The 18084-nt window shown below is 39.1% G+C and overlaps 2 protein-coding genes across 2 annotated transcripts in view; one reads left to right on the top strand and one right to left on the bottom strand.

Moving 5' to 3' along the window:
• Window positions 1–731: 731 nt before the first annotated feature.
• Window positions 732–9162, top strand: LOC143028434 (uncharacterized). Its single transcript, XM_076190522.1, has 3 exons — window positions 732–872; window positions 2968–3067; window positions 6335–9162. The coding sequence occupies exons 1-3, from the start codon at window positions 850–852 to the stop codon at window positions 7364–7366; spliced, it is 1155 nt and encodes a 384-aa protein (XP_076046637.1). The 5' UTR covers window positions 732–849; the 3' UTR covers window positions 7367–9162.
• A 5439-nt stretch (window positions 9163–14601) lies between these two features.
• Window positions 14602–18084, bottom strand: part of LOC143028075 (glutamate receptor 1-like) — a 28988-nt gene continuing 25505 nt past the window's right edge. Inside the window, exons 10-11 of the mRNA XM_076189714.1 lie at window positions 16925–17039; window positions 14602–15248 (exon numbers count right to left, since the gene is read on the bottom strand). Of these exons, the coding sequence (XP_076045829.1) occupies window positions 15159–15248; window positions 16925–17039 (205 nt within the window). The 3' untranslated portion in view covers window positions 14602–15158. The remainder of the gene's footprint in view (window positions 15249–16924; window positions 17040–18084) is intronic.

The raw sequence follows: 18084 nt of genomic DNA, 5'->3' as shown, positions 1-18084 counted from the left end.
CCTTTTACCTTTTCTTCTCTACTTGATTCGCCTCCTCTTCCTCTTTTAATTTCTCTCCAAAACATCTTTTGGAAAGATGCACTGGAATAAAAATATAGAGAATAATTGGCTAAGAAAGTATTGATAGGCGATACAAATGAAAGAGAAACTAACGAGAAGTGATAGTCGCTCCACGACCACAGTTTACCTTTACGCGTTATCAAATCAACAACTTCATCGATTGTTTAAGTTTTGGTACAAATAGGATCCAAGTAAAAATCAGAATAAATCCTCGGTAGAGGAATGAGAACTCGTGGTTAAGAATTGATCATTACTATCAAAATACAATACAACACTGATCAGAATGTCCAAAATTTGGGAATGGAGGCAATACCTTGTCTTTCTCAGAGGAAAGAATCAGATCAAGTGTGTTATCCGAACTGTAATAAGTGGACTCATGAACCCATTGTGTAAGGCCAAAAAAAAAAAAAAAAAAATCAGATCAGTCCCTGGAATTTCAAATCATTATTCCGCGTAATCGATGGTCTTCCTTACCTAAACATGTTTGAAATATGAAAATTAACAGGATGTTAGCATTTTCTTTTTATACCCTATGTATGTTGATGTATTACCAAATAAGGTAGCCTGAATGCTGTAAAAGATCGACATGCATTGGAGATGAAAATAAGAGACTACAACAGTTTTATAATCATACGACAGTATGCAATTTAACCATATTCACATGTAAACATAGGTAGACGTTGTTATATCAAGATCAGCTGTTGGTTGTTATGGGAGACATGTTGATGAAGTCGCTAATGGACAGTTGACTTGGAATTATTTCCCTTAATCGCATCATAAACAGGCATAATGAATATCCTGCCCAAAAAAAGGTAAGTCACTACCTAAGGCTAAGTGTTGCAGTAGTACAAATTACAGGATGCTATTTTCAATTGAGTTGATGGGGCGGGGTTATCCTGTTGTGGGGTATATATTTTCGTTTTCAATTTTCAGCCTGAATTTAACAGGTACATACATTTTTAATGGATGAAATTCAAGAATCACGGAAACACGGATATTTAACATGGATTTTATGTTGTCTAAAAGAAAAAGCCAACTAGTGACGAGTCACAGTGATTAGCCTTTTTACTTTTAGGATAAAAACAAAAAAGCTAATATAACCATTCCATAGTGACAGTCATAGACAAAATTAGATCTTTGAAATGTAAAAACAAAGTGAACAATTTGTTTGCATGACACTGGAATGTTAATACCTTTTAATGTCACCATGCTTACTTTATCAAAGAACGAAAAATTGTGTATGTTTTTAATAGAGTGGTGGTATTGGTAATTATTATAATTTCATGAAGATTTTGACACCTTAGTGTGAAATGCTCAAGTTATCCCTCTTCATTCTCAAACATTGGGCAGTAAGTTCTCTCATTTGTAAGGATTTCCCTTCATACTAATTTTAGTGTATTTTATAATTTTTAAGAGTAATTCCAGTCCAAGGGTATTACCACACAATGGATTTTTACTTGTTGCTATTGCCATGATTGCTTTAAGGTTTTTTTTTTATTCATTGTGTACTCTATTTCTTTACCATTTCATTCATGTCTTTATGTAATCTGAATGTGTAGGATAACCATAGTCTTATACTTTTTGACAGTTTTTAGGTACAACTGATGATCAATTTTACTGTGGATACTATGGATAGAAGTATTGTTGACTGTTATTATGCATGCCATGGAAGGGTGTGAGTGGCATAATTGGAAACGTGCTGGTCTCACCTTTCCTGTTTACTTGTTTCCATCTGGAAGTGCTGCTTCACAGCCACGGTGGTCCGCCACTACTGGTTTCTCTTTCTTGCCATCTGGTACTGTTCTTGTCTGGTGTGTGAGTTTTTTTTTGTGGGACTTATATCTGGAGATTGTTTTTGGAGTATTGAGTTAGGCAATTTTTCTTGAAGGGCTTGTTTAGTGACCTGAGTGTTTTTGTGTAAATGTTCTGTGTGGTTTGGGTGGCAGGTTTTGGTAGATGTTTGAGTAGTATGCTGCTGGTGTAGTGTTTTTGTTGTATTTTGTTGGTGATGTTTATGAAATGCAATGTAAGGGATGTTTGTAGTTAAGGGTTTTGATATGGAATTATGTTCCTGTTATTTTCATGTGATCTATCGGGAGAACTTTGGTTTCTCTGCGTAGGTGGCTGATAGGGATGGTTTTGATGTATCCTGTAATTACTCTTAATGTTCCATTCTCTATTATGTTCGATTTATTTATCATTGGGAACCGTGCTGTGGAGGTGTATTCCAAGGTGGTTCTTATGGATTGTTTATAAATGGTTATTAGTTTCTTTTTGTTTTTCATAATCAGTGCTAGAGATGCTTTTCAGAATATTTGTTTTCTTGTTAGAATAGGAAGCTCGCTGGCTGAGCGGGTTAAGGCGTCGTTACTCGCGGCGAAGGTCGAGGTGAGGACGGTTCGAATCCTGCCACCAGCGAAATTGAACCAAGGGCATGGTTCATTAAATTCCACGCTACAAAGCCCTCTGTGAGGGGCACCGTCCTAGCCTCCCGATAGGGGGGGAGTGTGTGACGTTAGACCATATCATCATCATCATGTTTTCTTGTTGACTTTTTTTTTTTTATTAGGTCCTTGACATGTTGGCTGAATTTCATATGAGTTTTAAATGCTAGATCCAGAATTTTGGTGTTTATTTCTTAAGAAAATATTTGGCTGTTCAATTTATTTTTATTTTTTCTTATTCATGTTTGTCTGAGGTGTTCCTGTTGATCTCTGGGGTGAAGCTTGCCAATTTAGATATACACTGACTTGCCATTCCTATACCAGCCTTGGATATATTGAAATATTTCTTGTATTTTCTTTAAATATTATTTATTTATCCAGTGATCAAATTATTTTTTGTGTTTGTAATTGTATATGTGTAAATATCTTATATTTTTAAACCTAAACACCAACATACTTCCAGATGGCATGTACGGACCAAAGAAAATATTGCAAGAGTGCGCAGGGATGAGGCCGAAGCAGCAGAGGAGGAAAAGAAACGTGTCGAGAGAATAAAACTAGCAGTGAGTTATTTTCATTTTTCAGATCTTGTAGGGTCTTTGTTTAATAGATTATAAGGTTATCAATTGTTAGATATGCATAATTTTCCCATTTCAGGAACAAAAGAAAGTAGCTAGTCATGAACAGACGTCATAACTGAAATTATCACAATCTAAACACAGATAAAGAAAAGTAACATCACAAATATTTATAAGCTACCCACCAAATCAACCCTTTGGGGTTACATCTCACAACTCCATCATTTCAATTTATGAGCAAACTGTATACTGGCAAGTGACATGAATGCACACTACCCAATTTGGCTAAACACACAAACAGCAGTGTAAAAGGAAACAAAATACTAGAACAGCTCCTTAACCTAAACGTATTATCGTTATCACCCCACCAGAGAACTACCTCAACATTAATCCAAAAGCAAAGGAATCAGATGTTTGTCCATTGTTATTTCTAAAGAAGTCCTATTGGGTGAAATGTTAAATATATTGGGTCCTGTACTCTGCTTTTGGCCTCTCTCCTACATAAAAAGCAACTTCCCCAGACATGACAATGAGCTCACCTTTCCTCCAAGTACAAACATAGGAAACCATAAAAAATTTCCATCAGGCCACTTTTCGCAATAAAGGCCACTCAGTCATTCCCTTGCCCCAGGTCTCTGTAGCAGAATATCTGTATCCTTCAGGTAACTGGCAGTTACCTCTAGGTGGGTCCACAAGTCACTCATATTGTGAAGTTGTTTAGGGATTATTAGTATGGGGCATTGTACAAGGGGTGATCGAGAAATTTGTGGCTTAAGGTACAAAAATTTATTTCATGATAAATTGATACATTTATTTTTCAATGTAATTCCCTTGCAAGTTTACATACTTATTCAAGCAATAATGGAGTTTACAGATCCCCTCTTTGTAGAAGCTTGAGTTTTGCTCCTCAAAATACATCTCTATGGCATCACCGATGTCATTGTCCATGGCAAAATGTTGACTGCTGAGCTCTTTTTTCATCTTGGGAAATAGATAGTCTGAGGGAGCCAAATTAGGTGAATAGGGTGGATGTTCAACTAGCTGGAAGCTGCATGGATGGCAGCAAGAGGATTAGGGTCAGGGTTAGGAGGAGGGGGAGTGAATGGGGGAGAAGGAGAGGGCATGGGCGAGGATGCAGGTGGGGAGGTGAGGGTGAGGTTATGGGTGGGCATGAGGAACAGGTCCAAGTGTTTGTGTAGTGTTTTAATGTTAGCAAGTGTTGTGCAAGTGAAATGGGCCCAGTTTTTGCATAAAATGCATTGAACTGAGCCCTTTGTCTAATGGCTTGAGGTAATGGTTTTGAAGCGTGTCGGGCAAGTGTAATTTGTGACCCAGGGATGCTGTCTCACATTTCCATTTAAAAGGAGAAGAAGGATGATCATTGGAGAATCATCCCTTGGTATTGAAAAAACATGAAGGTGTGTTTTTGGGTAAAGGTTGTGGTATTTACCTTGGGTAACCAGAACTACTACCAGGGATCTGTGCCACCCACTGTGGGTGACAAGTGCTTCTTGTGACAGTTTGGTCTCCAATTCCCTCTACTGTCTCACTAGGACCTGTTAGTTTTGTTTCTTGGATTAGAACAATGTGTATGTTATGTTCATATATGCATTGGATCAGCTCTGGTGTTGGTGTGATTCATCATGGCCTTGGATCATGTGTTGGACTCATGATTGATAGATATTACACCTCCTGGATGAGAGCCCAGAGCTCATATATGCCTGATCTATGGATAATGCTCTGACCTTACACACACCCCTCCTCCAACTCCCTGCCCATGAGAGTTGAAGTACCAGTTAGCTGTGCAGCAATGCAAAAATTATTTCAGTCTTGGGTGGGATTTGAACTAGGATTGCTGGAATAGTGGCTGAATGCTGCCACTGTGTTATCAAGCTGTGTGATACCATATATGTTTATTTGCAGAATGTTAAACACTTTGGTACAATGACGCCTACGTAGGCGTATTGAGGCATGAGTGGGTACACGATGTTGCTGGTGTTGGCATCTTGATTATATATTTTTTTCTGTAGTCGTACATGAGTTATTCCCAGATTCTGTGAACTGGTTTGATTACATTTTCTGTGTTTATTATTACTCAGAGTAAAAGAGAACAAGTAATACAGCAGTGACTTTATACTTTATAATGTGAGTAGTGTGATGAATTGGACATGACTTGTACTGAAGTGGTTAAGTTTTTTTTTTTTTTGGGGGGGTGGTTAATGTGTTGGTGTGTAAAGTTACAGCTCTAAATCCTAGTGCACTGGTTTGTGTTGGTGAATGTAGTGGATATAAGGTGGAACTGTGAGTGGTGTGTGTTGTTGTTCCCTAGACTGTCTGAGCAGTCCTGTCTCCCCAAGGAATGCCACGGCTGAAACGGGGCTTTCCCACAAATCCTTTATTGAGTGTATGTTGTGTTGTTTGCGTGTGTGATTGTGTATAATGCAGTCTTCCATGATGTGTTGAATAGTATGAGGTGAAGTGTTACATCCTGGGCATTTGTCTACAATGCAGTCATCCAGTCTCTTCTGGTAGCTTAGAAGGGCTGGGGTGGTACCACATCACAGTCTGACCAAGTGGACTTTGTCCTTTTGTGGGAGAGAGGACTCAGTGGGATGGATATCAGGTGGTCTGGCATGCAGCAATGTGTTGTCTTTTAGTGTGTTAATGGAGCAGTGAGTGATGTGATTATGATGGATGTGTATGAGTAGTTTATTGCTACTGATTCCTTAAAATGCATCTTCATATGGAGATGTAGGAAAGTTTCTTCACTTGCTAAGAATAAGAATTGTTTTTGAGGTTGATGGGGGGGTGTAACAACATCCAGTCGTCCTCTTCAGAGGCTCCATGACTGACCTTGGGTAGGGTGGGCACAATATTTCAATGTTTATACAAAATGCATACATGCTCAGGTCCCAAAACATGCACTCCAGAATATATTTTTAAAATTTATACTTTATACTCCACCAGAGCTGTGATGTGTTAAATCTAGTTCCTTATGAAAATCTTATTATATATAGCATAAATGAGTAGGGTTATCTTGGGATGTGTAGTTTGATTTTGGAATTAAACCACAAACAGCTTCATAAATATGTGCCCTTTACTGCATGGCCCAAGTTGCATTGATTAATTATTAGCCAGTAGTTTTGATATCAACGGTTTATGTCATGATTCTTGGTCATTGTTCATATATATGTATACAACATCCTTATAAAAGTGTTTTAGAATATCCAGCTAATGATGAAACTATTGCAGGAGCAAGAATCAAGAACTGCCTTTCTCAGGCAGCGAGCTCGTGAAAAGTATTCCTGTAATAGTGGAGAAAATGAAGTTCCTCAGCCATCAGCAGATTCCTCAGATACAGACACCAAGAAGGAAGCTAATATTTATACACGGGAAGGTAACATAAATTTCTTCAAAGATATTGAGGCAGGAAAGAAAACCGAAGCTGTAAATAAAGAACATGAAGCAGAAAAGAAGGCTGAAAAAGAAAAGTATGAAAAGAGCATAGGTCTTCTCACATATTTAGGCCAGAGCACCCTGGAGCACAGTGGGCCTAATGCTTGGAGTGATGAGTTAAGAACAATTCCGAAGAAAGGCAGTGTTGAAGAGGAAGAGGTGGGTCTCAAAAGTAAGAGTGCTCAGGATCCTCTTAATGACATCATTAAGTATACAGGTCTTAAACCCCCACCTAAGCCCCTTGTTAAGAAATCAGAATCAAATCCTCCAGGGAATAGAGACACAAATTTTACCCCTGGATTCAAAATGGAAACCGAGTTGCATGAAACTAGAATGGATGAAAATTACAAAGCTAAACATAAAAAGGCAAAAAAAGAGAGAAAAAAGAAAAAGAAACATGTACATAAAAAGAAAAGAAAACATAAACATTCAAAGGATAGTGAAAGAAAGAAAAGAAAGAGGGAAGATAAATGCAGTGAAAGTGATGAAGAAGTGGAACCTAAAACAAAATATAGTAAATCAAACAAAACAGAGCATAATAAGGAATGTGTAAGTGATGGTAGTAGTGAAGATGATAGTGATGATGAAAGAGAGCAGGAAGAAAAAAGAAAACAATTAGAAATTCTCAGAGCAGAGAGATTGAAAAGGGAAGCAGAGGAAAGAAAGAGAACTGAGAAATTGTTGAAGGGTGAAAATCCAGATAGCAAAGAAAAAGAACCGAAGCCAGCTTTCAAGCAGCAATATAATTCCCAGTTCAACCCTCAACTTGCACGGCAAAATCAGGAACCCAAGCAACTGCAGTCAGGTGTCAAATATTGGCTTCAGTGAATTAACAAGGAATAATTATCTTGTACAATATAAATTATCTTTGCCTGACATTTTTATTCTTCTCTTGAAAGTGCTGTCATCGTATTTCCATCCATCATTAATGATATTTTCATTTAACATTGAAGTACAGGAATACCTCACTATATGACCGAATGCTATAAGTAGGTAAAACAAATGTTGGGTGTATGTGAAAGCCCCAGGAGGCAAAAATTGAGGAAAGGGTTGACAGGGTCTATGAACACAACCCACCACCCCCCCTATTTACATGTAAAACCCACCTCGATATACAAATTTTCACATTGCGACCAGTCAGCTGGGAACACGAGTCGGTTGTATAGTGAGGGATTCCTGTATACTGTTGTTGTTGACACTGCCGACCCTAACTGATTGAAATGGTGATTCACTTCTTTTAGATGTTGGTTCTCTTCTTTGATAGGCTTCTAACTCTCACCTCACTAAATTTTTCTGTCTAGGAGAATGAAATTTTAGAGTTTTCTATATCTTCTGTTCAGTCCAATTAAGAATACACAATGCACTCTCCAAGGCTTTTCTAAGGAATCCCATGAGAGCACGTATACAAGGTCTTACATAAGCTTTGAATTGACATAATCATTTCCTTAGTCTAATGATCTTTATATTTAAGATTCTTCCCAAAGGATGATCTTACATTTATGAACCAATTAGAATGTTCTCCACCCTTTCACTAATAAGATTCTTTGCTTCAAGACTTTATAGCAATATTGTTTACTTAGAATAATCTTCAGTCTCTGCATAATTACTTAGGTTACAAAGAAATGTCATTTCAGCAGTACATAAATACATATATTCTAGCTCCTGACACCAGCTATTTTATTACATACACAAAGTGGACTCGGGTAGCTCACTCTGGCTGTTATTTACAAACAACCTCCCTATAAAATACAACCACCCATCTTCTACTCCTTTTTCTATCCTTTTTTCTAGCAACCTCTTACAAAGCTTGGCAGCTACCACTTGGTTGCCACCAATCAACTCTTTTCTGCTTGCCTCTTACAGGGCTCCGGCATACTACAACTTCTAATGCTGGCAAGTGTTTGATTCTTTTTAATGTCTTCATCCTTATGATTACAATCAGTGATGTTAAGGCAGTGATAACTAAGGAGGAGAAAAGAATAATTATGAAAAGAAATATATCATAGTTATAAGAGTTGTTTCTGTTGGACCTCAATGAATATAGCTTTCTTATTTTCAAAGGTGGTGAATTTTCTGGGAAGGTAATGTTGATATTTGTAAGGTATGTTTTATCAATTATATGCATTGTATTCAGGGAGCAGTAATGGAGAGTGTCCCCACATGTATTTCACACTTATCAGAAACTGAGCTTGGACCTTCAAATGATTTTGATTTAGGATCTAATTCAGGGCAGATAATGGATACTCTGTTTTTTTTTGTGAAAAATAGGAAATGTGAACTTGTGTTACCATGAGTAACCTGATTTATAGTTATATTTTTGTAGTAACAGTTCTGCATTACAGACATTCTTAACTAATGAAACTAAACAAGAATTTTTGCTGCTTCATGGAACACTAAAAGAAAAGTGTGACACTGGTGTAGATTCTTTTTTTGACAATGTCTAAGTTTACTTTCATGGAGGCTATATTGTTTATGATAATAAAAATGTTTTTGAAATCTAAGACTATACTAATACATTGATCCACCATCATGATGCCTTCGTGACTGACCAAGGCTCCAGGTCACGCAGAATTCCATTATTTCATTTCCAGGTGTGCATCATAAATATTAATATAATAATTCCAGTCTTACATACATACATACATATACCAAGGCTTTTTCCCCCTTCCAAGGGAGGTAGCCAAAAAGGGAAAGGCATAAAAACACTCCCACCCATTTCATCCCCAAATACACTCCACACCCCTCCCACCCTTCCTCTCATCTGAGCACCTCCTGGATGACGGGTCATCCCTGCACCCTGTCCACCGCCCTGGGTCAGAAGCAGTGTCGCAAGACACAGTACATCCACAGCAAGGCCGCTTCATTTAATCGGCGACCCCCCCTCTCCGTCCCCCTTTGCATATAAGGAGAGGACGGGGAGAAATCCCTTCGGGCTGCGTCAAAATTTACTCACACATACTACCCCACCCCCACCCCCCCGCCCATTTCTCCTCATGCAGTCACAACATCATCCATATACAACCATTCTCCACTCACCTCTGTCTTCCGTCCTCTCCCTTCCTTCCTCAACAGACATTCCCCTCTTCCCCAAAGCCCCCTTCACCCCATCCATCCACCTCATCCTAGGACGTCCCCTCATGTTCACTCCCTCCACATCTGCCTTCCATACCTCTTTTACTAGTCTTTCTTCACTCATTCTTTCCATGTGTCCAAACCATCCTAATATTCTTTCATCAACCCTCTCTCCCAAATCCTTTTTCACCCCTGTTCTCCTCCTCACCTCCTCATTTCTCACTCTATCTAGCCTAGTAACCCCCGCCATACTTCTCAGACACCTCATCTCAAACACATTCAAATTCCTTCTCTCTTCTTCTCTTATGTTCCACGTTTCTGCCCCATACAGTGCTGTTGGCACAATCACTCCTTCATACAGTCTCCTCTTCGCATCCATTCCCAAAAGTCTATTTCTCATTACACTCTTTAAACCACCAAGGCATTTACTCGCTTCTCTCAATCTACATTCTACCTCCACCTTCACTCCACCTTTTCCTGCTACACTTGCACCCAAGTATCTAAAACTATCCACTTCCTCCAGTCGCTCTCCCTTAATGTTCACTTCCAGTCTACTGCCACTTTCACCCCTTGTACATCTCATCACCTTACTTTTACCCACATTTATCTTTAGCTTTCTTCTATCACATACTCTCCCAAACTCTGCCACCAGCTTCCTCAATCCCTCCTCTGACCCTGCCACAAGCGCAGTATCGTCCGCAAACAACAGCTGGCTCACCTCCCACTTTTCTCCATTTTCTTTAACCATCTCCAATCCCTGACTCACTACCCTAGCATTCACCTCTCGCACCACCCCATCCATGTATAAGTTGAAATTGGTGGTATTAATAGTGAGTTCATACATAATACATAATGTATTCCTGATATTCTTCAGAACTCAGTTTTCCCAATAAAATGTATAGAATGGTTATCTTGTTTGTCTTCTTCATTAGAAAGAGTTGTCACACAGTCATCATTGTCACAGTTGTCATCATTATTAAGTTCTTAGTTCTTTTTCAGTCATCTACATGTCTAACTGATACTTCCCTAGTTTCTAAGTATAAGATCTTTTATCTATTTCCATACGCAAAATAAATTATTTTGAACAGACCAGAGTATCTGGGTGAAAGTTTACTACTGATTGTATGCATTTTGGCCCTAATCAAATCTCCTATTTGTAATTCTGTTTTGTGTGCTATTTTATGTTCTTTCTTCATGTCTTGTGAATATTCTTTCATGTGTTCTCTAACTCTTTGGTGTATGGCTTCAAATGTATGTATCCTATTTACATACATACATACATACATATACCAAGGCTTCTTCCCCCTTACCAGGGAGGTAGCCAAAAAGGACAAGGCACAAAATCACTCCCACCCATTCCACCCCCGAAAACACTCCACACCCCTCCACCCTCCCTCCCATCTTAGCACCTCCTAGATGACGGGTCATCCCTGCACCCTGTCCACTGCCCTGGGTCAGAAGCAGTGTCGCAGGACACAGCACATCCACAGCAAGGCCGCTTCATTAAATCGGCGACCCCCCCTCTCCGTCCCCCCATATAAAGGAGAGGACGGGGAGAAATCCCTTCGGGCTGCGTCAAAATTTTTGCTCACACACACTACCTCACCCCCCATTCCCCCATCCATTCCACCTCATGCATCACAACATTTTCCATATACAACCATTCTCCATTCACCCCTGTCCTCTATCCTCTCCTGTCCTTCCTCAACAGACATTCCCCTCTTCCCCAAAGCCCCCTTCACCCCATCCATCCATCTCATCCTAGGACGTCCCCTCATGTTCACTCCCTCCACATCTGCCTTCCATACCTCCTTTACTAGTCTTTCTTCACTCATTCTTTCCATGTGTCCAAACCATCCTAATACTCTTTCATCAACCCTATCTCCCAGCTCCCTGTCCACCCCTGTTCTCCTCCTCACCTCCACATTTCTCACTCTATCTAGCCTTGTAATGCCCATCATACTTCTCAGACACTTCATCTCAAACACATTCAAGTTCCTTCTCTCTTCTTCTCTTATGTTCCATGTTTCTGCTCCATACAGTGCTGTTGGCACAATCACTCCTTCATACAGTCTCCTCTTAGCATCCATTCTCAAATTTCTATTCCTCATTACACTGTATCCTATTTGAGATGTAATAATCTATGTTATACACTGGCTCCAGTTCTGCAATGAATATTTCATATGGGAGAATTTTGTCTTCCCCAAAGATAATATAGTGTGGAGTTTCACCTGTAGCTGTAATAATTTGGTTATTGAGTACAAATTTAACACAAGGAATCCAATCATCCCAAGTTATGCTATGTGGGTTTATCAAACCGCTAAGACAAGTGATAATTTTCTTATTTAACCTTTCTACTACTCCACTGCTCTGAGGATGACCGACTTGAATATTATTATTATTATTTTTTTTAGATTTTAAATAATCTGCATAACTCTTCCAAGATTTTGTTGTTAAATTTAGTACCATTGTGTGAAACTAAGAGTTGTGAAATTACAGATTTGTTCATATATTACTGAAGCAGTTGTTTCAGTGCTCTTATTTGGAATGGGTTGTAAATTACAAAATCTTGACAGATAATAGCAACAAATATATATATACATTTTCAGACATTGGTAACTAATGTATCTAAGTGAACTCTTTCCCAAGGTTTCTGTGGTATGAGATATGATAGCATAGGAGCAGGCCTATGTGTATTTCCATTTACCTCAACATATTTCAAGAAATTATCAATATGTAAGTAAATATCTCTATTCATGCCTGGCCAAAGATATTTAAGTTGAGCTTGTCTATAATTTCTATCTTCTCCTAGATGAGCACTATAATCACTATCATAAAGTAGTTCTAATATCTGTCGTACAAGGGTTTGTGGAATCACCAACTGATTCACTGGGACTCTAGAAATATCCATCCCACTTACAACTGTTTTTCTATACAAAAGTCCAATGCTTAAATTGAATTCTTCTCTTTGGTAGTTTTGGAGGAATGCCTCATAGATTCATGAAGTACTGTGCCACTTTTTCCCAAGTCTGATCTGTTTGTTTCCTTATCAATTCCTCATCTGATGTTATTAGATTCATATACCAAGGATTTTTTCTCTCTTACTAGAGAAGTAGCCAAAGTCAAAGGCATGAATCCACTCCCATCCATTTCATCCCCTCATACTCCACTCCCATTCACCACCCCTCCCCTCTTTTCTTGGCTCCTGGATGACAGGTCATCCCTGCAACTCGCCCATTGCCCTGGGTGAGAAGAAATGTAGCAGGACACATCACAAGTGCCACATGCTACTGTTCTGCCAGCAGAACATCTAAAAAAGACATAACCAGATATTAACTTATATTTTGGATCGGGAGTGACAGCAGTCTGCTGTCAGATTTCTTCCATTCAATGCAGCTAATGCCATTAGCTAGACATAGTAGTATTTGACCGAAGCATTTATTCACTTCAGCATTGTAACTACTATGGAACAAATCACTAGTTGCAGTGAAATCTCTCAAATAATCAAATCAGGCTGTAGCAAAAATACACATTTGTGGAGGATGTCATGGTGAAGAATTAAAGAATCTTGCTCAGTATGGCATTTATTTGCAGGTGTTGGATAGTATGAATCAAAATAAAATCATCTGGTGTGCAGTACAAAAGTTTCCATAAAATTAAGTACCTGTGGACAACAAATACCACAAGTACATAACCTATATATGAGCTAAAATGTATATATAACACCATCTAAGACAGATTCCACAACTCAAGGCAATGATATCTAGGTGCTAACACAGAGTGTGGTACAAAAGTTAGATGTTTACCCAAGCTCCAGAAAGTAGGTGGACTAAGACCAGGAGTGATTTTGGAGTGTAATCTGTTTTTGTATTAGTGTAGGACATTTTCTTTGCCTCCAGTGTATAGTAATAGAAAGAGATCAGTTGGTGTTGTCATTGCCTTTTATGTGAAAAGGTGGAGGAAATACAGTTGAAGTTTATAGGGATCCCAGAGACGGAGTGTCAGTCCTCTGGAGCTGCATCTTCAGATGAAAGCTAGGGTGTTGATGGGTTTAAAAAATGGGCAGCAGGGAGATGGTTTCCTGTGACATCCATCTTGCAGGACCACTATTTGAAGGTACCCATCATTGGTTCCTCCTAAACTGTGGGTAGATCATAATGAGGTTTAGTTAATTAATTTTAGCTGGAATTGTAGATATCAATATAATTTTTGCCATGGTAGTTTCTGGCAGAATATCTAAAATTAAATTTAAAAAAAACATACAGACATTGAATGATATAAATGAAATTTGATAATTATCATTGATAACTTGCAACTCATGTATATGCTAATTGAATAGAAGTGTAACTGACATTTGTAATACAATTAATATTCCAGTGACCAACATTTTCACTAAAATTATATAATTCCAGTTAATAAAATACCATGGAATTAAAATACTACTATAATGTTATCCTTATAAATGATAGTGCCATTTTAATTCCACAACTACATAAACTTGAAGTCCTTGCTAAACTCAATATCCAAATACCTTTCACTCAGAATGTGCTGGGAATCAGTGTGCTGTAGATTGTCTCCTCTGTATGTGTGGTGCAGCTGCTTTGTGGATTATATACTATGAAGATGCTCTACTTACTTTCATTCCAGTGGCTCACAGGCCTGTTGTCCCATTGCTGCCCTCACTAAGCCTCTCCACCTCGGTCTATTTTCAGCTGCCTCTGGTCAGTTCTGCAACTTTGGGGCTAATTCTCTTATGTCTTGCTTGATGTTGCCAGTCCATCTGTATCGAAGTCTGCCTACAGGATGAACTCCATTCACTCTGCTGTTCTCTACTTTCCTGGGTAATTTTTCAACTCCCACCCTAGCACAGTGCATGGCCCATTGTAGTCTCCTTGGTCATACAATATATTGAATCCGGTATTATCCAGTTATTTCTCTGATTATATGATGCGGCCTTGCTGTGGATGTACTGTCTTGCGACACTGCTTCTGCCCCTGGGCGGTGGGCGGGGTGCAGGGATGACCCGTCATCCAGGAGGTGCTCAGATGAGAGGAAGGGTGGGAGGGGTGTGGAGTGTATTTGGGGATGAAATGGGTGGGAGTGTTTTTATGCCTTTCCCTTTTTGGCTACCTCCCTTGGAAGGGGGAAAAAGCCTTGGTATATGTATGTATGCATGTATTTCTCTGATTCCTGTGTTGTGTCTTCTCCACTGCCCTTCCCCTTCACCATACACAACTCCCAATAACTTTCTCAGTATTCCATTTTCAAACACCTCTAACCTTCTCTTTCTTTCTTTAGAAGTGTCCAAGTTTCACATCCATATAGTGCAGTTGGTCTTATCACTACATCATATATTCTTAGCTTTGTTCTCCTAGTAATATTTCTACTATTCATAACTGAAGTTAGTGTAAACATACATTTGGGTCCATATGAAGATGCTCTAATCAAATTTAATATCACTGATAACTAAATAATGAATGAATGTGATTAATTAGGTACTATATTCAAGGTTCATCGTACTACCTTCTTCAGCAAATTGGTATGACATTTATATACAGTAGTGCATAAGAAACTCTAAAAAGAGCATCAAGAGAGCCAGCACAAGTCCAACAACCAGAATGTAGAATGCTCCTTGCATCTGAAATTGCAACATAATTCTTTATTCTTTAACTTAAATAGTGAGACACACTGAGTTTTATATTTCAAACAGAAGTGATAGTTTATCATGAATCAGTATTATTCAATTTTGATTATTAATTTAGTTACTTAGAACATACTGAACACTTGAGCAACATAGTTCTGAATCTATTAACACAAAAAGTACACTATTTTTTAGGAGAACAGGGCAATAAATTTAAATATACATACCAAACATACCAAAAGGTCCTTTCCCCTTCATATGGAAAAAGGTCTAATTAAGGCCTATACCTAACCTTTACCCTCTGCTTATAACTTGGCCTAGTGAGCTCTGCACACATTTATGCCTGACATTAGTAGCCCATCAGTTGTTTGGATAATGCTCACTTGTGTAACATATTTGGAGGAGAGTTTCTTTAGGGATCAGTAAGCAGGTCTGAGTCATTCATATTGAAATTGCTCTCGATTTCTGTGACATTACTTCTCCTTATCCCTCCACAAGAGTGATTAGGAGAAGTATGCCAGTCTGGCATCACAACTCATCTTTATATTCTCCAGTGTCTCAAGAAATGCTGCACAACTCTTCAACTTTGGGCACTCCTCAATGTATTCCCCGGCAGCTTTCAGAGTTTCACATCTGAAAGTATCCCCCAAGTCTTTGTGGTTCTCAAGGATGCCAATGATTTTGAATAAATTGCAGACTGCTACCACATACTCCTGAGCTCAATACAAAGTTCAGGTTGACTGCATATAAATGTTTTCCTGGATCCAACCCAGAATCTATAGTCTGTATCACAATATTCAACAATATTCAACACTTGGGTAAATTCTGAAGTTGTGTAGGATCCTCCAACAAGTACTAACAAGGATGTGATCAGTTTACTTTGCTTACTACCGGGGATTATGATACCACGTCCATCGGTATGGCTTTCATCACTAGAACTGGTAACGAAAATAGAATAGAATTATTCTATATTCATGAAGTCAAACTATATGGAAGCTCAAGTAAGAGATGATAGAAGCTATGGAATATTGGCAAAGACAACTAAAGACTTTGTGTGTCTATAGAGTCAGTTGATTGGTTACATTGTAGCAAATTTGTCTTCAACTTAGTACAGTTTAGTGTTGTGCATATTTCAATGGTTTGATATTGTTAATTGTTGACTTAAGTTTCGGTGACTGGAAACTCACAACCTGATAGTGGCTAGCAATGACCCTTGGGGCCTCACATAGGTCTCTCTAGTCTAGGAAGAAGCACTGAATAGTTGTTTGTGTTGTATTTCTATGTCACTGGCTAGTAGGAGGATGAGGAGAGGAACAATCACCTGCTATCAATTTGCGTTATATAAAGAGTGGAGGAAAGAGAGATCTTGGTCATGCTCTAGACACTGAGTGCCAGCCCTTCAGGGCTGCAGTCTCAGATGGAGGTGAATGTATTGATGGATTCTAAGATGAACATCAGGGAGATAATTTCTCAGAAGTTTCTATCGCAGGGCCTAGTGTAGGTTCACTTCATTTATTTCTTTTAGTGGCTTAACACCCAGGATCAGACATGCTCGTGTAGCATTGTATAAACGTGTAGCATACCAAGAGTGTTAAGTGACAATAAAGGGAGTGTTTTATTTTTGATCTGTTGGATAGTTTACGGTAAGAAAAACTTTGCACACATGTACATACCTGGGTGAGGGTGAAAGGTACTGTGTCACCCCGCCGTTGACCCTTCTCACATGAGGCGGCATAGTACTTGGCTTTGAAGTGGTCCATCATACCAAAGGAACGCAGCCATTTTATGCTGAAAATGAGGGATACAATCTCAGCTCTTTTCATAAAAGGTATTGCACCATGTATACATTCTAGCTGCCGCCAAGCAATTTCATTTAACTGAAGGAAATCTCATTACTAGGGAGGATTAATCTGTCTTGGAATAACTCCATTCTATATCCCGGTCTAATTCTGAGTTGACAAGGATGGAGGGTGGACATGTAGTTGAATCGGTGGGAATAAACCAGCTTCGGTTGTCGGATCCTGTTGTGGAAACTCTGTGTCTTGCTGCAATGGTTATGATCTAGGTAGTGTGTGTGTGTGGAGGGGCAGTTGCAAGGATGACCCTTCATCCATAAAGAGCTAAGATATAAGGGAAAACAAATGGATATTGGGTGGGTGGAAGATGGGTGCATGGCTTGGCTGGTGACCTCCCTTACAAATAGGTAGAGGCTTTTTTGGCATATAGACAATGCTTATAGCTGTCAGGCAGCTTTATGCAGAGATAGACACCACTAATGCAAATTTGCTTCCACAGTTGCACCCACACCTTTCACAATAGCAAACCCACAAACTGTTTGACATTTGTGATATTGTTGTTGTTGTTGTTCCCTAGAGTGTCTGTCCGAGCAGTCCTGTCTCCCCAAGGAATGCCACGGCCGAAATGGGGTTTTCCTACAAATCCTTTATGGAGTATATGTTGTGTTGTTTGCATGCATGATTGTGTGTAATGCAGTCTTCCATGACATGTTGAATAGTATGGGGTGAAGTGTTACATCCTGGGCATTTGTTCACAATGCAGTCATCCAGTCTCTTCTGGTAGCTTAGGTCTGGGTAGTGGCCGCATCGCAGTCTGGCCAGATGGAATCTGTCTTTTCATGGGAGCGAATTATGAATCTCTGAAATAATAGATACTATTCCTGATCCTATGAGTGCATAGAGGGTTTAGGAAGAAATGTCAATGTAATAGTACTGGGAGACCTTAATGCTAGAGTGGGAAATGGTCCAATCGATGGAGTGGTTGGGAAGTGTGGAGTTCCAGGAAAGAATCGTAGTGGAGAGTTGATGGTGGAAAT

This window comes from Oratosquilla oratoria, chromosome 9 (genome assembly GCF_046742065.1).
Source record: "Oratosquilla oratoria isolate Oo_2021 chromosome 9, ASM4674206v1, whole genome shotgun sequence".
NCBI lineage: Eukaryota > Metazoa > Arthropoda > Malacostraca > Stomatopoda > Squillidae > Oratosquilla > Oratosquilla oratoria.
Note: the sequence above shows the minus strand (reverse complement) of the source record. Positions and strands in the feature narration are given on the sequence as shown.